This window comes from Branchiostoma lanceolatum, chromosome 18 (assembly GCF_035083965.1).
Source record: "Branchiostoma lanceolatum isolate klBraLanc5 chromosome 18, klBraLanc5.hap2, whole genome shotgun sequence".
NCBI lineage: Eukaryota > Metazoa > Chordata > Leptocardii > Amphioxiformes > Branchiostomatidae > Branchiostoma > Branchiostoma lanceolatum.
Window position 1 is genome coordinate 7,895,743 of NC_089739.1, and position 23,079 is coordinate 7,918,821.

At 42.1% G+C, this 23,079-nt stretch overlaps 3 protein-coding genes and 1 long non-coding RNA gene across 8 annotated transcripts; 1 reads left to right on the forward strand and 3 right to left on the reverse strand.

Annotated features, from left to right (window-relative positions):
* Window positions 1-722: 722 nt before the first annotated feature.
* Window positions 723-3,872, reverse strand: LOC136424058 (large ribosomal subunit protein eL19-like). The gene is made up of 6 exons (XM_066412472.1): window positions 3,740-3,872; window positions 3,007-3,113; window positions 2,707-2,829; window positions 1,830-1,950; window positions 1,357-1,467; window positions 723-925 (listed from the first exon to the last, which is right to left on the reverse strand). Exons 1-6 carry the CDS (start codon window positions 3,742-3,744, stop codon window positions 799-801), a joined length of 594 nt encoding a protein of 197 aa, XP_066268569.1. The 5' UTR covers window positions 3,745-3,872; the 3' UTR covers window positions 723-798.
* Window positions 3,873-4,374: 502 nt separating this feature from the next.
* LOC136424124 (sorting nexin-19-like) lies at window positions 4,375-14,475 on the forward strand. Of its 5 annotated transcripts, none has more exons than XM_066412563.1 (10): window positions 4,375-6,868; window positions 7,474-7,630; window positions 8,110-8,207; window positions 8,647-8,769; window positions 9,039-9,233; window positions 9,735-9,927; window positions 10,199-10,337; window positions 10,873-11,057; window positions 11,574-11,661; window positions 12,750-14,475. In XM_066412563.1, exons 1-10 carry the CDS (start codon window positions 4,376-4,378, stop codon window positions 12,889-12,891), a joined length of 3,813 nt encoding a protein of 1,270 aa, XP_066268660.1. In that variant the 5' UTR covers window position 4,375; the 3' UTR covers window positions 12,892-14,475. The 5 variants fall into 5 exon arrangements, with proteins under 5 accessions (XP_066268660.1, XP_066268663.1, XP_066268662.1 ...); XM_066412566.1 differs by lacking the exon at window positions 12,750-14,475 and adding an exon at window positions 12,661-12,730; XM_066412565.1 differs by lacking the exon at window positions 12,750-14,475 and adding an exon at window positions 12,213-12,283.
* A 377-nt stretch (window positions 14,476-14,852) lies between these two features.
* LOC136424713 (uncharacterized) lies at window positions 14,853-16,248 on the reverse strand. The gene is made up of 2 exons (XR_010753907.1): window positions 16,090-16,248; window positions 14,853-15,182 (listed from the first exon to the last, which is right to left on the reverse strand). It is a non-coding gene; the product is annotated as an uncharacterized lncRNA (long non-coding RNA).
* Window positions 16,249-16,511: 263 nt separating this feature from the next.
* LOC136424689 (uncharacterized) lies at window positions 16,512-18,758 on the reverse strand. Its single transcript, XM_066413313.1, has 6 exons — window positions 18,741-18,758; window positions 18,416-18,463; window positions 18,184-18,234; window positions 17,606-17,656; window positions 17,198-17,339; window positions 16,512-16,777 (listed from the first exon to the last, which is right to left on the reverse strand). The coding sequence occupies exons 1-6, from the start codon at window positions 18,756-18,758 to the stop codon at window positions 16,512-16,514; spliced, it is 576 nt and encodes a 191-aa protein (XP_066269410.1).
* Between the last annotated feature and the right edge of the window lie 4,321 nt (window positions 18,759-23,079).

Consider the following 23,079-nt stretch of genomic DNA (forward strand, 5'->3'; position numbering starts at 1 on the left):
CCTTAGGGTGGAATAAGATGTAACTCACTAACTTTAAGAGATTAAATTGCAATTATTACCAGTCAATCAGGCTTACTGGCTATCTCTTTTAAGACTTAATACTACCAATACCTACAGGCAAGAAAATGCTTTCTCCAGTTCTGGACCTTTCAACACAAAGGGAAGTGGAGTAAGGTGCGACAAGTTTCCTAGGAATTTTAGAAGCTAAGAAATGTGGGTTAGCAACTTAGCATCACCCTGTTACCTGCGCAAGTTCCTTTTTTAGGTACATAGCCCCACCCAGGGCTCGAAATACTGGGTATATGTGCACATGTGCACCAAAAATTGGTGCTGTGTACCTAATTGTTGAGTGTGGGTGCACCTAGATATTTGTGTAGGGTTATGGATATGTTGAACAGGGAAGTGTTGAGCAAAACTGAGTCATCTTTAACGAATACCACGATGTATACAAAGGTATTATTGTACACTATGTAAGTTTTAGAATAATTGTTGCATTACTTTTCAACTAAGCTGTAGAATTTTAGATTTAAGCTTTGAATAGAGGCAGTAAGGTTTGTAATTAGGTTGTTTCTGCTTTATTCTTTGTTGTGCACCCAAATTTTATTCTGCCTTGATTGTTAGGTTATCAAAGTGTACCAGTGCACCTCTTGCCAGACATGTCTTTCAAGCCCTGGCCCTATCTACAATAAGTAATCAGGACAAAGACACACAGACACATCACATTTAAGATGGAGATATTTAATCCTTATAACATCAGGACTAAGATTGGATAGGATCTGTCTAGCGCGGACGACACATCTATGCCTTCTTGGTGGCCTCCTCTCCGGTGTATGCCTTGAGGATCTCCGCACGCTTGGCAGCGAGGCGCTCTTCGCGCCTGGCACGCTTGTCCTTGTTCTTGGACCTACGGGCCTCGGCCTGGTCACTATGGAAACACAAAGGGTTAAGATAAGATACTGAAGCTTTCAAGTATAATTGCACAAACCAAAGAACTTTCTTCTGTTTCTTTGGGGTAGTCTAGTTTTCCAAGCAATAACAAAGAATGCTTTTCGGAATGTCAGGGACAATTATATAACCATTTACAAAATCAATGCCAGAAATTATTCCTTGACCACCCCACAACACCATAATTGTTTTGGTATTATTGCATGATACTAACGGTACTCCTTTGTATATTCACCAGAAAACAAACTCAACTTGATGGCACAGCACTGACTACGAAAGGACTCAAACCTCCAAGCTTTGGGGACATACACCAGGAATGGTGCATGTTGAAGTACTTGTCAGGCCAGTTAAGTTTCTCTGACATTTAAATGGTTTAATAAATCAAGAGTAAAAGACGAGTGGAAAACTTACGCCAACAGCTTGGAGCGCTGCTTCTCGGCCTTCCTCTTGTGGATGTATTCCATCATCAGTCGCTTGTTCTTGAACACGTTACCCTTCGCCTTCATGTACAGCTGGTGGTACCTACGTCACACAAAGTAAAGGTATATTGTAAGTCAAACTCAAAACTGCCCAAGAAGACCACTTAGGGGATTATAAAATCTGGTCTATGTGGACAGGTGGTCACTATAGACAGGATTTTTAATGCTTGTGTCAATGGGAAAAATTATCTAAGGGACCACCAAAAAGTGGTCACATTGGACAGGTGGTCCCTTATGTAGAAGTGATCACTTGTACAGGTTTGACTTTGTGTAAAAATATGAGCAAAGCGTAAAAGCTACACAAGAAAACGTGATTGGGAAATACATTCTAGCTGATCGTAAATATAAACACACCGGATCGTAATTCTAATGATCTAGATGAAGAGACACTTAAGTGAGACTTACAGATGCTTGTCGATCTTCTTGGACTCGCGGTATTTCCGCAACATTCTGCGCAGAACACGCATGCGGCGCATCCAGATGACCTTCTCCGGCATACGTGCGTTCGCTGTACCCTTCCTCTTACCTGGGTGAATGGACAGATAGGTTAGATGATTACAAAAAGAGCAATACAGAAATTCATCTTCATCTTCATTTAGGATACCCTCTAAAAACCCCTGAAGGGGTATCACTGAGGGGGGGGTCAGGCCTGACGGGCTATGGCAGGGCGGCAAGCTCGGCCTTAAAGGCCTCCACATTGTGCGATATGCCCCGGCAGGGTATTCCACTCCTTAACCGTGCGTGGGAAAAAGGAAAGTCTAAAACAATCAGTACGTGCTGAAGTGAGTTTGTATTTAAGGTTATGGCTAGCGTCTGTGGGCAACTGGTACGAGATACTGTTCAGGTAGGATATTGATGAGACCCTGGGAAATCTTATAAAGTGTAGTTAAACGTGCTTCACACCTTCTGTCTGCCAGCAAATTCTAAGGCACTAGAAAGCTGAAATAACTCAGACATATATGTACCATGCAGTGTGTGTATGTTTGTGTGTAAATATCTTCATCTACGTGCCAAACCTTAGTAGGTTGAGGGCTCGGGGGATCTGAAGAACCTAGAAATCAAAATCTCTTCTTCTAGTTTCTGTGGGGTTTTTTAAACACATAGTGACAAAAGGGCTTTTTGGCTGTGCCTCAAAGTCACTAGTCATCTTTGCATAAGCTCACAGTACTGTTAAGCTGCTATATCAAGCTTTATACAAAAATGAAGACAAGCTCATATCTTGAGACATTTCTAAAGTAATTATGAGCAGATCAAGCACATTGTCCAGCCTCCTTCAACTTACCATAGCCCATGTGTCTGCCCTTGCGGCGAGCGATGTGAGCCTTGCGGACACGTGCTCGGGAGTGGACAGCCACCGGCTTACGGATGATCAGACCATCTTTCACCAACTTCCTGATGTTTTGCCCTGGAAAAGAGAAATAACTGTCTTTGAGCATCATGTTCTGACAGTTAATCCCCCAAATCATGTCCTAAGTTTCATTCTTAAACCTTAAAACAGTGCTTAGGTTCACTTGTTAAGATCAACACTAACAGTATGACTTATGTCAAGTTACATGTATGCAACAGCAAATCTCAGGCTTACTTGAGTTGGCGTTGGCGATTTCATTTGTCTCGTTGGGGTCCAACCAGACCTTGTTCTTGCCACATTTAAGGACGCTGGCTGACAGCCGCTTTTGCAAGCGTAGAGTACTGAAACAAGAAAACAAATGGATTTAGACAAAAGTAGCAAACACACATAACTTAAAACACATCAGATATCTACATCTATATTATAACACACGTTCTTAGCACACTTAATTCCAATGTTTTGAAACAGCAGTAACTGGATTTAGACAAGGGTAGCACAAACACACATAATTTCTTACATATGTGCTTGCACGTTGCGCAGAGAAATACTTTAGTAACTTATATACTAGTACTAGTGGCATAAAAAAAAAAGGTTTCATTTCTAGAACTCCACGGCCATTTCATACCTCGTCATGGTTATCAAATCGACAAACACAAATCACTGCACGTTTTCGGTGGTGTAGAATATCTGTAATGTCTACGAATTGCGTAGTGTTGAGTCTTATTTTCTGTGTTGTTGCGCAAAGAAAAGCAATGGTCAAGATGGCGGACGGCGGCCATCTTGGATACTAGCGAGGAAAAGTGTGGACACGCTTCCACTTAAATATCTCATCCTAGCAGCCACGATTGTGCACAAAGACGACTTCTTCACATCCAGTTAAGCCTTATCTATCTTTTCATATGTAAAAATGTTAACAAATGTCCCATAATTTCATAAAATCGTAAGAAAATCTCGGTTCGGCACCAACCTCATGGCTGCCTCCTTTTTGTCAGCCCGGAAAGAGGCTGAAGTTGTTTACTTCTGTCTGATAATTGACATCCGCGAGCAAAAGTAGTGCTATGCTCTGAATCTTTAGTCTCTGAGAATAGCAGAGATATTACTAAATTTTACTGACCAATCAGTCATAACTCAAAGAAGTATACTAGAGAGAGATCTTAACTTTTCATATCATATCTACGAAAATTGATACTTGCGATGTAATTTATGCGGATGAATACAATCCTAATTCACAGTTAAAACATTATTTTAGGTGCCTAAATTAACTTTTCGAGGATTTTGAAGAGACATATAAGGTATCGCATAACATTTTTATAGTCATTTGAATTTTTTAATGATAAATTAATATTTTTGTGAAGAATTTTCTATAAAAAAAAGACAAAGATATGGAACAGTTCATTTATGTGCTGGGATAGTAATCTCTATAAATGTTCTAAATGAATCCACACAAAATCATCTTTGTAGTCAAATTTCTCCCTTATGTATTCAATACATCTCTTTTGGTCCTATGTGAAGTAAAATGGTTTAAATAATCATAGATGTTATTTTCATTTTGTTTGAAAATCTCCCCCCTCTTCAACTTGAAATGTTCCGATCTGAGGGTCACATGCTCTGTTGTCACATGATTCTCGCGTCGAAGGACCTTGACTTCCGGGTTCACACTTGTTTTCGTCTTGGGTCTTGTATTTCAAGACCTAGACGTCTCAAGATGCCTACCTCGCAAGGAGAATGGATGCTAGGGAGACTCAGAAAAATACAGGGACTGTTCAGGATATGGTGGGAGCAATTCTTGTCTCTAAAAATCACCCAGAAGATCGCTGGGGTTGGGGTGGGCGTGTTACTTCTCGCAAAGATCGTTGGATATTCTTCCTATCTTCTCGCATATTTTGTACTCCTTGCTTGCGGAATATGGCTGGGAAATTACCTCACAAGTCACGACAAGCTTCTCAAGTCCGACATACTGCTAGAATTGTCTGAAACGTTTTTGTCTAAGCCGAACGCGACCAGTGGACAAGATTCAGACGATGACCCTGCAAACTCTCAAGATCCTCTGAATAGACAACTTGAATCCCTCACAAGAAATATTATGCGTGACTTTGTTATGACCTGGTACACGGATATAACAGGTGACCCCCAGTTTTCGGAAGAAGCGTTCGAATCCTTGGAAGACATGTCTTTAACTCTGTCCACAAGATTTAAGGAATTGGACCAACACGTCTTGGTAGAAAAAGTACTCAAAGCAGTCCACAGGCACTTATTCACAACCAAAGAGGCAAGAAAACTCTTAAAAACCCAGCCGAACTTCTTCAAAAGTGACTTGGATTCAGAATCTTCTTTGCTTGCAGCGTATGAAAAAGTAGCAAAAATACACATTGCTCTCCAAAGCCAGGCTGTGGAGTTGGACTATTTGCGAAACATAGCGGAAGTTTTGTTGTATGTAGTTTTTCCAGTAAGCACCTTCAGATGTGAGTCAGGGAAAGAGCTAGTCAGAGAGATCCTAACGTGTCAGCTGATCTTACCTGTAGTTAACATGGTGTCTGATCCAGACTGGTTGAACCAAAAGATTTTCCAAATCCTTTCTCCTTCAGAAGCTGTGTTGGAACAAAGTTTTGATGAGAATTTGACAAAGACATTAGCTATGACAGCAGGCAGTGTAGAAGACATGAGAGTACAGTCTTCAAGAAGCAGAGACTTACCTCAAGTTGACAAGAGAGAGCCTAAAGAGAGAGCAGAAGAAACAACACTACATTCAGCAAAATCTTCTGCCAAAGTTTTTGTCGAAAAGGAATCAGTCGCAGTAGGGATGAATGTCGTTGATGAATCACGGTCAAACGATTCAGGTAACACAAAGGAAAAGGACCAGCAGTCAGAATTATTGCCTGTTACCTTAGCAAAGGGGGATTTACATGTAACAACTGAACAAGTCAGAGAAGAGCCAATAGGTGGAACCGGCAGTCCAGGTAACGTTAGTCCATTGAGTACATCTCTAGAAGGTTTGTCAAACTCTAAACCAAAAGCTGTCTTGTCTGGCTCTTTGTCAAGTTCTGAATCAAGTCCAAAACACACGTTTCTGCCAGATATTGTTATGGTGAAGGATTCCGATGGTCCAGAAAATCATGAGGATACACAGACACAAGAAGAAGATACTCAAGCTCAAGAGCATCTCAAGAAGCCAGGAATTGGCAGAAGAGCTTCAGCCTTACTCATGAAGAAATTAGGACTGGGTAGTAAGAAAGAAGAAGGGCAAAGTAAGAACGAGGAAGAAAAGTCAAGAAGTGATGTAACTGTAGATCAAAAGCCCACAGGTGATGCCCCTGCTGCTAGCTCTGAGGAAACCCCACAAACTTCTATTGTAGACTTGGACCAGTTACAGTCACATTTCAGGCTTGCTCCATCCAACTCCCCACGTACAAAACCGCAAGACTCACATCCGAGACCAACATTGGTCCGTAGTTCCTCCCAGGACAGCTTTGTTAGCATCCCCGAGGATGAGAATGAACTGTACTCCCCCTTCGAACAAGTCACCATGGAAGAAGTCGTTGCTTCAATAGCTCGACGTTCCACTGCCTCAGATTCACAGGTCCACGGAGAATCTGCATCTGACGAATTAGCAGCTTTGCCAATACACAGGACAAAAAGTAACAGCGAATCAAAGATCGGGAATGAGGATGGTACCATTAGAACTGTTTCCCAGCCAATATCCATCTCAGCACCATCCACAAAGTTACCAAGGAGCGCAACTTCTCCAGGCCTTCTGTCCAATTCTCCTAACAGGTCCCCTCTTTCCAACAGCCCAAATCTGAACCAGTTTAGGCTGTCGCCGTCCAAAGAGCGTGAGAGGAAGATGAAGAGAAGTCTCAGTTCAAGTCCAGGGTCGGAACGTGCCGCTTTTCCGCAGGCGGACATCAGAGTTAGCACAGAGAACATTCCGGAAGTTTCAGGCAGGAGGGATGATGGGAAGGATGAGGTAGATGGGGCAAGTCATCATGGGAAGGATCTTTCCTCCAAGCTGTTTCACAACGTCCGCATCCCCAAAACTCAGACAGCAGTGGAATACAAGGGGATGGGAACCAGGAAATACACCTTGTACAGAGTGCAGGTAAAAAAAATGTCCACAATACGTAATTTGATAACGTTAACACTTAAAGAAAAAGAAGATAATCTTTTGTCCAAATGGCTGAACTTAAGCAGGGGAAAACTATTTGTTTAAATGTTAACGTTATCAAATTAAAAAATGTCCACAATAATTTGATAACGTTGACACTTGAACAAATAGTTTCCCCTACTACTAGTAAATTTCAGCCATTTGGACAAAATAAATATTATTTTTCTTTTTTCAATCTATACAAGTAGACAAAAGTTTTCTGTGAATGTCAGATGTTTTAGATGCAGTCCGGCATCCGTCTTCATTGATATGATATTAATCATTCCTGGATGCCTAACTTTCATAAACACATTAAACAAAAGCAGTTCTCAGGATACTGAAAGTAGGTAGTACTTAAATACATGTACATGTCTGCACCAATCTTTAGCACACTGAAGTAGCTGTTTGGCTATCAATTCTATATTGGTTATGGGGTAAGGCAGCAGAAAAAGCTTTAAGAGAAAAATTGCTTCAGAACTCGAATGTTATTAAACCCCAAATGATTGTTTTCCTGGCTTTGTCATAATTTTTGCATCCTTTCACAATTTTTCTTCCCACAGTATGAGACGACCATCATGGTGCCTGCAGAGGGAGAGCCAGGGCAGGAAGTGTACGAACCTATCACCACGACGATGTCGGTACGACGGCGGTTCCGGGAGTTCATCACGCTACATGTAGCTTTGGAGGAGAACCCCAAATATAGGAAGATCATGAAAAGTAAGGAGCTTGTTATTAGGCCTACTGCTCACCAGGTGATTAAAGACCAGAGTCAACTCTTAATGATATCCTCTCTGTTCTCTTCTCTCAGACATGTGCTAAGTCATGTAGCCTGTCAGTTGTCAACCTTTCCTATATAATTTGTACCTCTGACAACAAGGAGACACATTTTTTTAAAGTACATCTCAGAGACAATGATGGATCTTTCTCTTATTACTTTTAGATAAAAGTTAGTGCCAGACAAAAAAATAAGAATTCTAGATCTATGGATGGACTTAACCTGTATCACTCACCTCACCTCACCAAATAATCACTTGACCTCTTTTTGGGTCATTGGGCACCATGAATAGATCCTCCACCATCCTTCTCCACCTCACTCTATCCGCTGCAACTCTCACTGCTGCCGCTGTATCACTACATGTACATATAGGTTTTGGAGTGTTCCTGCGATTTGTTAACCCATATTTGTTCCCTCTCAGATGTGAAGGGTCCCAACAGGCTGTTCTACCTGCCGTTTGGCAACATGGATAAAAACACCATCAGACAGAGAAGGGGCCAGCTGCAAGACTTTCTTGGGGTAGATACATCTTTTATTTGTTTTGTTACAATATACTAATTATGTTTGATGGTTTAGGGTACTGAAGATCTTTAAATGTTCGCTGTGGTTCTATTTTCACAGTTTTTGCAATAGTAATATCATACCATACACCTAACTGGAAATGAATTCCCAGTGAAAATAAATGAATTTGCAGTACATACACAGTACAATGCCATTAAATTTTAAGCAAATCATACGTCTTGAAACTACTGTTAGTAGTATACCAGTGCTTTAGCAGTTAGTGTCTCAAAAGTGCTGTCAGCATCTGATTCACAGCTTTGATGTAATCTAGACCCAAAGTACAAGTAGCCTAGAATTTCAAGTACAAAAAGTAGCACATAAGTTGCTGTGTTCATTGTGCTGGAGAGTGAATGTGTGTGTGTCTTACAGTGTTTATTGTCTTTTTTTTCTATGGTAGGAACTTTGCTCCAAACCAGAAGTGTGCCAAAGTAAGGAGTTACAGGAGTTCCTGGCCTACGGGCGTGACGGCAGCATAGCCTTTGTCAGAAAACCTCCCGACATCATACCCAGGTTTGACAAGGTAGGGTAGTTTTGTTACATTCATTTGATACATACAGTTTCTCAAGACATGTACTTTACACCAGGGTTTGCGGAAAAGGCTGGGCTGTCTACCTGGTCTGGCTAGCTGGCCTGTCTACCTACACTAGTGGGTCAATATTCGATCACTCGTGGGTCAATATTCGATCACTCGTGGGTCAATATTCAACCACGAGTGGGTAAATATTCGACCATGTGTGTGTTGAAAATAAGACAGTACATTATGGTTTCTTATATTGTTATCATTTTCAGCTGTTCACCAATGCTGTGTCCGACCTGTTCGACACCGTCAAGTCAGCCCTGCCTTCCACCAAGTCACATGACCAGGAGGGAGATACCAAGTCCAACTCCAAGAGCGGGGGTGCAAAGTCCAGGTCAACAGCTGGGACAACTGTAGAGAGTGACTCAGGAATAAAGAGAGACCAGGCCTTTGTTGATTCAACAATGGTAAGTAAAAACTTTTATTTGGAATGTACAGCACAGTAAGACAATGTTCTGACTTGTACTTAGAGACAAACAGTAAAAACAAGAAATAAAGGTCAGTATAAGATGTCTTCCTATCTTCTTGTCTATACAGTGCTGTCACTATGAAACCTATGTGGACCTGTAAAGCTGAACGTCCCATGTTTGAGAAGAGCCACACCAAGATCATGTTAAAGAACCCACCACACTTATTGAAAAGACAATGGGTCCTTCCCAGTGTGAGGGGTTCAAAACCTTCAGTCCTATGGCTGCACATGGGATAATTTCTGTCGCATTGAGGTCACCTGAGTCGGCATCAAATGACAGCCGCCACAGACCCTCTTAATTCAGCCCCACCCAATTGTAAGCTCCTTGCAATTAGGCTGCAATTTCTGCAAAGAAGAAGTAGTTGGCCCACCCAATAGCAGTAAGATAACATTGTAATGACTTTTCATAACATTGTAAACATGTGTCTTGCATTTCCAGTCCGACCACCTGTCTGTTGAGACCACGCTGCAGATGTTCATCGTGGAGAACGACCGAGAGAACGAGGCACTGCTGAGGGACGACGAGGGGCGGTCGCGTGGGGCGGGGGAGGAACCATTACTGCTGCTGGGGCCAAGGTCACAGGGCGATGGTTGTGACATGACAGACATGGGGACGGAGATCCAACACACAGGTTAGTTCACCTTAAAAGGTAAAGGTAAAGGTACGTAGTCCCATAACCTTAGAGTAGATGGAAATGACTTCATGTTATAAATTCACAAGCATCTTTAACTTGTCAGTCACTGATGAAAGGTCTTTAAGTCTACACCCTACAATTTACATGAAATTGATAAAGTCCTTACAAGTCACTGAAAACAGCCATGCTCACAAACAAATACTTATTTTTCTTAGTAGTCACTAAATGTTGGACTTGAATTTCCTGAATAGCTTTTATCTTGTTCCAGGTCCAGTAGAGGAGCCCCTCCCCCTGGCTGACAGGACCCTCCTGATTGGCTGTGAGGCCCTGGAGGGTCAGAGGTCGTGGTTCTGTGAGGACAGGGTGCAACAGGTGGTGAGGACAGCAGGGGGCAGGCTGCTGGAACAGTGAGTGTGGAAATAATCATACATGTAACTTGTTACCACCAAGTGCTGTGTAGATACAGATACAGATGTAGTAAGATTAAAGTAAGTATGGAAAGATTCCCTTGTCCTACTGGACCCATATATATATTGGTTGCACATTACAGTGCCTGCCTGTATATGTATGGGTTGGGGGCATTTCTCAACTGATTGCATCTTACCGCAGCGAAACACACCAAGTGCAGAAGTAACTATGCCACAGCAGCGCAGGAGAAGTCAAGGGCCAATGACCTGATTAAGTATTCAAAATGATGAAACAGATTGTGTATTAAGATAAACGCCAGCAGGACAAGGGTTAAGATTCTTTTAAATCAAAATTGAACTATAATTTATTGCCAAGACAAAAAATTGGACTTAATTTATTCAAATTTTTGACTTATTGGCCCCAGTCTTGTCAAGGAATGAGCAACCCACTACTTCTGTGACATCATGTTTTTCAGACTGGGTGACTTTGCTGTCTTAGTCAGACATGTCCTAATTAGCGTATTTCCTCCTTCAGGTGGCTCCATAGTCAGGTGACTTTGCTGACCAATCAGGAGCAATGTGTGTACTACTTGTCCCTCCTGCGGGAGGCTGTGTGGCCAGGAGGGGTCCTACCGGATGAGCCTGAACCAATCAGAACAGAGGAAGAGAAAGAGGAAGGCAAACAGCAGGCACTGGAGGCCATGGTCAACTCCCTACCAGGTAGTGTTTTTTCTCTTTTTTACCTGCAGTGGTGTATCTGTATGTGTAACCTCCATTAACATAAATCTGCCAGGTTACTAGTATATAAATCCACCACTTTGAAAAACAGAGAGATCTCTAGTGTAGCACCCCCAGGTATGCACAGTTTAGATATACAGGTTTGCATCATACTGGGGGGCGTTGGGTTGGAGATCTGTTTTGACGCATCTTTGCAGGGTGGCGGAATTATGTACCCTGGTGGAATTATGTTAGTATATGTTATGTATATCTATATAGCTGGTATAACTGCCCTTCAGTGTAACACACCAGCTTTGCAGGCACACGGCGCGGCAGCAGCAGGTTATATTGCACTGAACAACCTGTCACATCTAACCTTTGCACATCAAAGTGTAAGTGTTGTCTAAAGCTATCTAATGAGGATAGTCATGGTGTTACTTCTCTTATATCTCTCATTATATACTTCCTTTTTATTATGAGAAATCTTACCTTGATGTCCTGGTGGTGTTGCTTCCTCAGGCTTGTTCCCTTTATTGCTGGGACAGCTGCAGTACCGGACAGCCATGCAGGAGGCGCTAGAAGCCTTCCAGAACCCAAGAATCAACAGGTGGGAGCCATCTTGTTTTTCCATGGTTAGGTCGTACTAATTTGGTTTGCTGGTTCAAAACGGATTGTAGAAAATTATGCTTAAGTGCAGAAAAATAATGAAGACAAAGCTTGAGGACCAGGTTTGTGCCTTTAGTTGGTGAACTCAGTTTATGTAGTGAATACGGACATGTTTAAGTTTTATTTACAGGAACGGCAAGCTGAGCCCCTGTAACAAATGTAGTAAGCTAATTGAGTGAGCACCCGGCAGTCCACCGGGACAAATTTGTGGCTTCAGGGCCCGGCCAAGGCTACATCCTCGACAGACACTGGCACAATTGGGTCCTAAGCATTAGCAAGCTGAAAGTTAACTGTTCTCCTGTTTTATTTCCAGACACGTGGCCTACTGCCTGCTGGACCTGCTAGTGGAAGCTGTGGTGCCTTAGTGATCTGAGGGTTAACTCTTCTCCTGTTTTATTCCCAGACATGTAGCCTACTGCCTGCTGGACCTGCTAGTGGAAGCTGTGGTGCCTTAGTGACTGAAGGTTAACTGTTCTCCTGTTTTATTCCCAGACATGTAGCCTACTGTCTGCTGGACCTGCTAGTGGAAGCTGTGGTGCCTTAGTGACTGAAGGTTAACTGTTCTCCTGTTTTATTCCCAGACATGTAGCCTACTGTCTGCTGGACCTGCTAGTGGAAGCTGTGGTGCCTTAGTGATCTGAAGGTTAACTCTTCTCCTGTTTTATTCCCAGACATGTAGCCTACTGCCTGCTGGACCTACTAGTGGAAGCTGTGGTGCCTTAGTGACTGAAGGTTAACTGTTCTCCTGTTTTATTCCCAGACATGTAGCCTACTGTCTGCTGGACCTGCTAGTGGAAGCTGTGGTGCCTTAGTGATCTGAAGGTTAACTGTTCTCCTGTTTTATTCCCAGACATGTAGCCTACTGTCTGCTGGACCTGCTAGTGGAAGCTGTGGTGCCTTAGTGACTGAAGGTTAACTGTTCTCCTGTCTTTATTCCCAGACACGTGGCCTACTGTCTGCTGGACCTGCTAGTGGAAGCTGTGGTGCCTTAGTGACTGAAGGTTAACTGTTCTCCTGTTTTATTCCCAGACATGTGGCCTACTGTCTGCTGGACCTGCTAGTGGAAGCTGTGGTGCCTGAGGTGGACGCAGCAGAACTACAGAGGAACCTTCTTCTGTCGGACAACCACAAACCTGAACCTGCCCAAACAGACATGGACTTACTGTACTAACTCTTTGCTGCTGAACACAAAGATCATTGGTGTAGGTCAAGCCCCTGTCACACATACCGACCATAGCCAAACAACCTTCTCCAGAGCATGGTTTTGAGTAAGTCGTGAGCAAGGTCATCTGTTGTAAGGGGTTGGTTGTGAGGTTGCCTACTACACTTGAAAGTTCAACTGTGCTGGTAGAAGTCATTCTGAATCTGAACTGTAACTGCCAAGTGAACACACAAAAAATGGACTTAAAAATCAGAGGTTGCCTACTAGTGTTTAAAGGAAACACAAGCAATATATTAAGGCTTAAAAATTGGATTTTGAAAGTCAATTTATTTAGTCATCTCTATACATGATTAGTTCAAACAACACTATCACAATATATAGCGACGTATATGATGCAGAAATATGACGTCCTTTTGATGTGAAAACTCACTGAAAATCATCGCCAGAGTTTTTGTAGGCTCACAAACCTAAGGGAATCATCGTACGGCACATTTTTGCATGGTTTTAAAATGCTCAAAGTATGAAGTTATTACAAAAATGTGCTAAACAGTGTTAGTAAATGTCACTACTATAAAGATTTCAGTATTTTTTTTGGAGGGGGGGGGGCCCTAATATCGCTTTGGTTGACTTTAAAAGTTGCATACCAGAATGGTCGTCATCAAGACCGTGGCCATTAAAGGCAAGAAAGAAAGGTGGCTCCATAGAGACCTGGGCAGTGAGCACCATGCTCTGTAGTGTTCCAATACATGACACAGGGTATTATCATCTGTTGTTCCCTATCTTGTGAGGGTTAGATGTGCTTGTACATTGATGCAGAGGCTTGCTGACAGACCACCAGGTGCCTCTGTCCTGTGGGTTAACACTGTGTAGATTGAGGAAGGGAAGGTCATGACAGGTGTTTTCCTGTATACAGCACCTTCCAAGAAGGTAGCCATAACCCTCTCCTTGCCACATACCCCTAGCAGAGATACAAATTTGGTGACAGAAAGATACCTCAGAAGGGAGAAGGTTAATATAATCAAAACTGCTTTTAAAGCATTGGTGATAGGTGTAACCCTAATGAGTGAACATGGAGGATGAGGGGAGTATTGATGAGGAATAGAGCATCAAGGAAATCGGAACAAGGAAATTATATTAATGAAGGTTAGATATCCAGGTACAACATACAAAATGATTCAAACAAGTGGATAGGTTCTCTAAAGAGTCAGACGTTTCAGATAGCATCCGCTGTCTTTCGACCGGTATATATGCTATTACTTGAAATGATTGATACTTTAGAGAACTTATCAAGTTGCTTGAATCATTTTGTGTTATGAAACAAGGAACTGTTTAGTATGTTATGCTTTAGCTACAATGAAAAGTATGACAAGGTTTTCGTCTTGTGCCAAATTTATTACTTGTTGGTGGAAATTTATCAGAAACACATATCATTATTTAATATCACATTTACGTCTGGCCAAAGCAAATGACATGCAATATTGTAATTGTTTAATTTGAATTCTACTGGTATGTTCAATTGAGAATGAGCATTGCAGTTATGCACTATCTGTGTAACTATGTTGTGATGCACAAATAGATGCTTGATATTCGAAATTCTTGTTGTTTTATTGATTATGCATATTTTGTTCATCTGTGGCATTCTGGATACAATTTTGATGTGTATTTGGGGGATGCACTACGTGTACATGTACATATGAAAAATAAGTAAAGCAATTACTCATACACTTTACTTTCAGTTGCAGAAAATGAAATGCAAATCATAATAAGGTCCTTCTGCTTCCTTACCATCACATATCCTTTAAAGAAAAATGCACCTTACTAGTGTTACATACCTTTGCCAAGAAGGGTATGTTTGTGTGTCTGTGTATGTGTGTGTTTGTGTGTTTATGTCTGTGTGTGTGTATGTTTGTGTGTGTGTGTTTGTGTGTGACTGTGAAAGTCTATCAAAAATGACAGTCAAGACATCAATGTTTAGGCCACACATCATCACTTTATTAACTGCAAAGGCACGTTATTCAAACAACATCAATAGATGAAAGAAACTGCAGCAGTAAGAAGTTACGTGTAATGCATTGAGATAAATGCATGTGCGACGGCAAAAAAAGTCATTTCATTATCACTTGAACGATGGGGAAATGGTATGGAGATGTTACGATAAAGATTTACTGTAAAAAAATGTCAACAAATGCGTTTGGGTGATATTGGTTGATGTAGCTTGTCACGTGATGCAGTGTTAGCACTTTGGCGTTTGAGATGGCGGCTTCCGGTCTGACTGCATCTTTCATAACATCATGTTTTGCCTGAAGATAGAAAAAATACAAAATAAATCGTCTGTAAGTGGTGAAACACACAAGTAGGGCAGTCTCCTGGCTCCCGGGATTCGCGCCGAACCTGGACCCCAACGCACTAACCACTAGGCTAAACTTGGGTCCGGACGTTACAGTGCCATAAATTTGAATGGAGAGTCAGACCACAGGGTGTCTGTCCAAGGCAGCTCAGACAAATTTTCAGGTCATTTGGTTTTAACAAGGAGGTTTGATAGAGATTAAAACCTCGTTGGTTTTAATGACAGGGCACAGGAGCCTCAGATACACATTTTTGGTCTGAAAATGGCCAAAGAAACCTCCATGAAATACAAAGGCCTATATAAAAACAATGAAGAAAGAAATGTATGTGGGTATATGCCCACTCTACATCCGTACCAAATTTCAGATTATTTGGCCCACACATGGAAAAGTTGAATCCGTTTGACCAAATGGTAGAAGAAGGAATATTGGAACAAACAACATATTTCACTCATGCCAATATTTCTTTCGCATTCCGGTGCAATGGCCTAGTTGGTAGAGTGTTCGCCTTGCACACGGTAGGTCGTGAGTTCGATCCCGGCCGGGTCATACCAAAGACTTTAAAAATGGTACATACTGCTTTCTCTGCTTAGCACTCAGCATTTGGGAAAGAGTATGGAAGTTAAATACACATCACTACCAGCGGACCAGCCCCCTGCTGTAGTGACTTGCACAAATGTGTGTGGCCCAAGGGCCATAGAAATGGAGATGGGCGCCACCCCTATGCGTCTTTTCAAGACGCCCGGGTCACTTTAACTTTAATATGAAGTGAAAAAAGGTTCGGCCTGTGATTAGGATGCAATAAATATAGAAACAAACCCGAGAACACATCAGCAGATACATGTATTAGGAAGACACGTACCGATGAAAGAAGGTCGCAACCGTCTCTACTCCTACTTGCTGATCCACATCTGCTGGAAGGTGGACAGGGAGGAAAGGATGGACCCGCCGATCCACACGGAGTACTTCCTCTCGGGAGGAGCGATGATCTTGATCTTCATGGTGCTGGGTGCCAGGGCGGTGATCTGTGGACGATCGGCGCTGAGCCGGAACTTGGGCAGCCCTTCCGATGAGCTGGGGAACAGGTCCTTACGCATGTCGATGTCAATTGTCTTCATACCTAGACAAAGAATAGAAAAACCCACATGATTAGGCTGAGGCACGATAAGTATTCCTAAAACGTCAACAGAGCGCTCATTATAGGCTCCCATTACAGACCCTTCAGACTTAGCCCCGCCAACAGCAAACTCATTGCAATTCAGCTCCTGCGAATAGAGAGTTACGTTAGTCAGCCCACTCAATAACAGTGACAATAACAATACCTAACTGCATGGAGATGATCCTAAGTTGATCCTCCTCGTTCACCCACACCAAAAATGTTTTGGGCTTGTTGTGAAAGATGCCACGCCCTTCCGGCCAGTCGCGGCTCATCCCTGCAGTTGACAGCTTCATCTTCTGCTCGAATTCCGGATCCCGGGTGATGATCATGAAGACCAGTGGCTCATTGATGTCACCGTGGAGGTTGGTGTCACGGACGATTTCCCTCTCAGCTGTGATAAACGAGATAGAACAATGTTAGAAACCCCAGCAAAGATATCGATAGTCCTCATAGGAAAACTATAATCAGTGACTAAATGAAGACCTTTATCGTACACATATACCCACTGGGTTAAGTACAGGTCACAGCAAAATAATAGCATGAGCATGTATACATTGTCAAGTTTCTACAAGAATTGTAATCTACAGTGAATTCGACTTCTTGCACCTTTGCAATGGTGAAAATGCAAGAGCAGATATATTTCATAATCAGAACTTTCGTTGTCTAAACTCATTGAAGATATAGAGTTGTCTGTATTACTTACAAGTTCTATGAAGTAGGGAAACATAGATTGTATCAGTCTATACAATGTATCGTACACTGCACTATACCCAAAAAACTCAAATCCATTGTCCTTTCATAACATACACACCTGTAGTAGTGAAGGAGTAACCGCGCTCTGTCAGGATCTTCATCAGGTAGTCTGTCAGGTCCCTGCCGGCCAGGTCCAGACGCAGGATGGCGTGCGGCAGGGCGCGCCCCTTGTACAAAGTCAACAGCTCCAACGCAGCATTCTGTGTTGAACAAAAAACAAGAAAACGTCTTTGTAATTATCCGATGAAGAAAGTCTATCAAGTAAAACGGTAATATTGCACTGTCATATTTTTCTTTGCTGCAAAGTTAATCTGGATTCTGACAGAAAATAATTTAATCTCTCTAAAGTTCCCGTCAGAAACTGAACTGGAAAAAGGATAAGATTCTAACGACTATTTTTAGGAGGTGAATAAACAGACACAAGTGGATATTATCTATGAAAGATCAAAATCACATCATCACTAACCAGATCTTCGATTTCCTCAGTCCTTGTAGTCTCAGTCGTCTCCATCGCAGCCTATGATGGACATATAGAAGCAAAACGTGACTGTGTATAATGAAGGAGGAACATTGGAAAGTCCAAGATGATGCGCACAGAATGCTAAAACAACAGAAGGCCATTCTTAACATACTAACAAAAAGAACGAAAAAGACTTATCATATATTAACTTATCATATATTACCACTATGTCACTTATAATGTCCTCTGTGCGGAATGTCTTATTTTGAATTGAATAGATATGATATAGAATAAGGTCCATATGAACTGACAATTGAATACTAGTCTAGAATGTCAAACGTTTACGCCTTCCGTAAGTTCAACGTAAACATTTCTCCTCATTGAAAAAAAGCTGCCGGACGGGCGCTTGAAACGTCTGAGTTTGCAAAGTTAATGTATTAATCCAGTAGTAAAGATGCGAGTATAAACACATAACTGCTACACTCCAGATGAAACAAAAAATATCCTGTTTGAAGAGTGGAGTAGGACAGACACAAGAAAATGTCATCTTGCGAAAAGCAACGCCAAATCTAATAACCACTGACCATGATCGGATCTTTCATTGTCTCCCCACTTGTCTTCTCCTCCTCTACATCCTATGGTGGATACAAAACAACAAAATTGAACAAAATTCCAAATTCATAAGCGCTTAAGCTGAAATGGGAAATCACAATAAACACGAATTACACTCTCAAATATATATTAGTTTGAGTAGGGGGCAGGACAGATAAAAACGGATGTTTTTTTACAAACATGAAAGTCTCAAAGATAACTAACCGTCAGTTTCGTCGCCTCGAGCTCCTTCGCCTCGAATGACACCTCAGACTGTACGTGGTGGACATAAAACAGCAAAATAAAACAGCAATCAAGCATGAAAAGTTTGTCACCAATTTAACATCTTTCAGATCTTTTCTTCTACTACAAGCCTAAGGGAAATACAGTATTTCCTATCTGTAGAAGAGGGGCTACAAATATATGAAAAACATATTCCGAGAATTGAAAAAAAATCAACACAATTCAGGTGTATATGTATTGTACTGTACTTCTGCCAGTTGATCTCACAATAAAATTGAAGTAAAAAAAAATGTTTTTCATGACACACAACAGAAGACAGACTCATGCAGGCCATAAACGGACTCTGGTAGGGAAGTTGGTCCAAATAAGACAGTAGAAAAAAATTAAATAGGATTTAAAAACGCCTTTTCCTCTTTGTAAGAAAGTAATCATTGGACAAAGTTTAAGATTTATGAAAACAAAATCACAACAAAACACACTGATTAATATCCGTATTGAATTATCCCACGCCCACACACTCAGAAACACACACACAAATTGCAACAAGAAATTCAGGCTCTTAGTGACAAATGAAAATAAGTCAATGTTCCATTCAGAAACAGTTCACGGGGCAGATGGGTGTAGCTAGGGCCAAACAAGCTTCATCATCTAACCGGCAAAGAAACCAGTATACGCATGCGCACAGAATGTCAAAGTAGGGGCAAAAACAATAAATATTGACTGAATACTCATGCCTCAAGCAAATCGATATCATGGAAAATGTTACTTCAGCTAAAGAGAAGTGTAGGTCTACTGAACAGGCGTTGCCTACCTTCGCGTCCTGAGTCCCGAGCTTCTTGGCTGCTTATGAAAATAGAAGAACAAGAGTAACGTTTTAGCAAATGTTATAAGCATGAGCGTACATTTAACGCCTAGCCGTGTGCTCATCCAGCCGATTTACATTAGTACAGAGGGTGCTACAGAGGGTGCTACAGAGAGTAGAATGCTCGTAAAGGAGTAACAAAGAATATATGTGGTACATCATTGAACACATTTTGTTTCAGTTGACTTTCATTAGCAAATTTAGACATGGCAAAGGCCGGGAAGGAAAAGAACTCCGAGGGATCGTAACTTCTCTTGTTCCACCACACTCAACTCTTTGGATTGGAATCAAATACGCTATGCAAACACGGTTTTTGTCAACATAAACAACACACATCTCAGTAAATTTATCTCATTTAGATATTCTCACTTCTGTTGACAACCCCAATACAAAAAAGGCAGAGGAAAAGCAGCCATAGAGGACACTACTGTCTACTCTCTCCCTCCAGCAGCATCTAAGATGATATTGGAAATGAGGCATTCTTAAAGGAGTCCTAAACTCCAGAAGGCGGTGTTGTTTTCCACTAGATTATGTATCAATCAATACATAATCAGCCGACTTTGTACAGAATTCCGCTTGTGGTGAATTACACAAGGTGTGTTTTTTAAAACAATATGATACTCACTAAACCCCTGCAGACCCTACCAGTGTATTCCCTATGCGTAAACATACATTTTTAAACGAGGATATTCTCGGCGTAAATGAGGATGGTTAAGCACAGTAAGGTTAATAAGATATTAAAGAACACATAGCAAGACGAGTTTTTCTTAACCACCCTGACATTCATTTTATAATCTAACTTTTGTCAGGCATTGTCAGGCACATTGTAAAAAACACATACTACAGGCTGAGGGTCAACTGGGGAATTTGGTAAAATACTGAATGCTTTGGGATGCGTACGGGACTGGTGGGTACTTTATAGTATACTGTAAAAATATTCATTTCTACTTCCTAAAATTACCATCCATTGGAAAATAACTCCCCCCTCTGGGGTTTAGGACTCCTTTAAGTGAAGATTTTTTAAACGAATAACTCACCAATAGACTTTCCTTCAGCGGCGTAAACGACCGCCAGGATCACAGCAATCCCCACGATGAGACGAATGGCCATGGTGCTCTACACTGTCACTCACTGACTTTGCCGAAAAACTTTTTTAAAAAAAGATAAGATAAAATTACGTAAAGCAAAGACTTGGATTATTAGCTTTTAGAACCCACCCCACTTATCAAAAAGAGTAGGGGTCCATACAGGTGTGACAAGTATCGTGTAAGTGGATCAGGCCGTACTGTGCCACCCAATCACTCAGACTCTGGGTAGGGTCCGTCTACCCTAGCTTTTCTCACGGTTGCCCAGTCCTCGCTGCCCTGTGCCGCCCATCACTAATCTGACTTGCCCGTCTCTATCCAAACACGCCCCACCCGTCCAGTGATCTTCCCACGGGCCATATTGCCCAGAAAGCCCTCGATGTCGCGTCGCCGAATGGGTCTTCGAATCAACTGCCCCGTACCCCAATGGTATGACTGTAATATATTGTCCTGTTTTCCTGGTTGTGACACAACTAGACACGACACTGCCTCGCCCAGACCCTGGACTCATTGCCCTACTCTTTATTCTGTCTGAGACCCAAGACGCACAGTTCCCGTCCCTCTCCTACCCACCACACATTCCTGTTCTTTTGGAGATTATCTGTACGGCCCTTTTCCTCCCTGCTTTTCCCAATAGGATCTCGTCCCTATCGCCCTACATGTATGTCACCCGGACCCAGTAGGTCACACCCCGCCCTGCCCACACCGGCGCTCCGCCCGTCCTGGGACGTTCTCCTGAGCAAGAACACTGTCCTGCAACGTTACGCACTGCCCTACATCCACGGACACGACACCGCACGAGGCCTGGACACGACACCACACGACTGTGTCACAGCTAGACTCGACGGACACGACGCCGCACGACGGCCGACTCCGACGGACACGACACTACACGACTCTGTTGCGCCTGGACCCGACAAACACGACACCGCACGACGCTGTCGCATCTAGACCCGACAGACACGACACCGCACGACTCTGTCACACCTAGACCCGACGGACACGACACCGCACGACTCTGTCGTGCCCGGGTCCTACCTACACTGCCTTGACAAAAGAAACACTTTTGGCGCGGGCACCCAGACCCACACCACATCTTGCCATATGGCTACCCAAGCGCGTCGTCGTGATGAAACAAATCTCAAATACAACTTAATTAGAGCAATGGAAACCAATTTTCAGCGCCAATTAATATAGATACAGGTGTATCAATCACGGCTACAAGGATGGTCGCAGCTAAAATTGATAGAGAGCTGTACTTACTGCGACGAAGATTTTCGAAGTATGTTCTTACACTCGTGTCGACCTCTTGGTCTTCTCGATCCAGAAATAATGACGTGGCGTAGTCGACTAGAGCGTCAGTCAAACAGTCAGCACAAACCATTACAAGTCACGTCACAGGGGGTGACAAACTATTCTTACTTCTTTTTCATCGCGTATGTCTTATCTATGAATAACTTGATAACTTTGTATTTTGCTTCTTCTTAGTACTGCAATTTTGCTACAAGGCTGTACTTGTCTAGCTATGCGTATGTACGTGTAAACGTGTTAGCAATAATCAACACTCCCCTGAAGACGAACTTTGTAGGCTGTACCAACCGTAATCCTCAATTCACATTTTGTAAAACGTGCGCTGCTTATGAGCTGACGGCACGGGGATTAGATATGAAAACATCGTATCTCCCTGATACAGGCACGGATTGCTACATGTAGCTTCGAGTCAAGCTACCAATCTTGAAGAGTAAAGGAAACAAAATCGTCATTAAAAAGTGTCTGTCTAAAAGTTCCAAAAGACAAATAAATGTACTGACCTTCACAGTTGCTCGTGTCAATGTGCAAGAAAAATAAACCTCATTTTTAATGTTCGCAATAACGGCGATTTCGATGGCCTTTTGAATTTTATAAGTGTAATTCTTTTTGCCGTTTAGACTTGTTTATACACGATTTGAACACACGGGTTAACTGTAATTTATTTCAATTCAAGCTTTCTTTCTCCTCATTAGCATTATCTTAGAACCCTTGTTTTACCAATGTATTAGTAAATCACTCTCTTAAGATCATATTTAGCTATCTATAAATGTTTGATGGCAATAAATTATCTGAATCAGTCAGGACAAGCTTGGTAGACCGACCCCCCCCCCCCCCGACACGCAGTGTTTTCCTTGTCAACATGGACGGGGAAGATCTATGATAGTACGTTGTGAATGATCTGTAATTTATAATCTTAGACTTTTACCTAGCTTTATTGTTTAGTCAGGACAAGCTTGTTACACCCCCACCCCCCCTTGACACGCAGTGTTTCTTTGTCAACATGGATGGCAAGATCTATGATAGTGTGTTGTGAGTGATCTGTGATTTGTAATTTTAGACTTTTCCCTAGCTTTATTGTTCATCAATGATGATTTTTTGGTAGGAAGGCAAAATCTATGATAGTGTGTTGTGAGTGATCTGTGATCTGTAATTTTAGACTTTTCCCTAGCTTTATTGTTCATCAATGATGATTTTTTTGGTAGGAAGACAAAATAGGACGAGCACTGATGTAACACCATTATTTTTGAGTGAGTCGGTGGTTGGTTATCTCGTATAGAGGACACTGTTGTTAATTGATACATTTGTCAGAGCAGTGTTTCAAAGACGGGTGGGAAAATCTAATAAGCTGACAGTCCTCGAAAAAGGTGGCACCACCCATGTTACTTTTT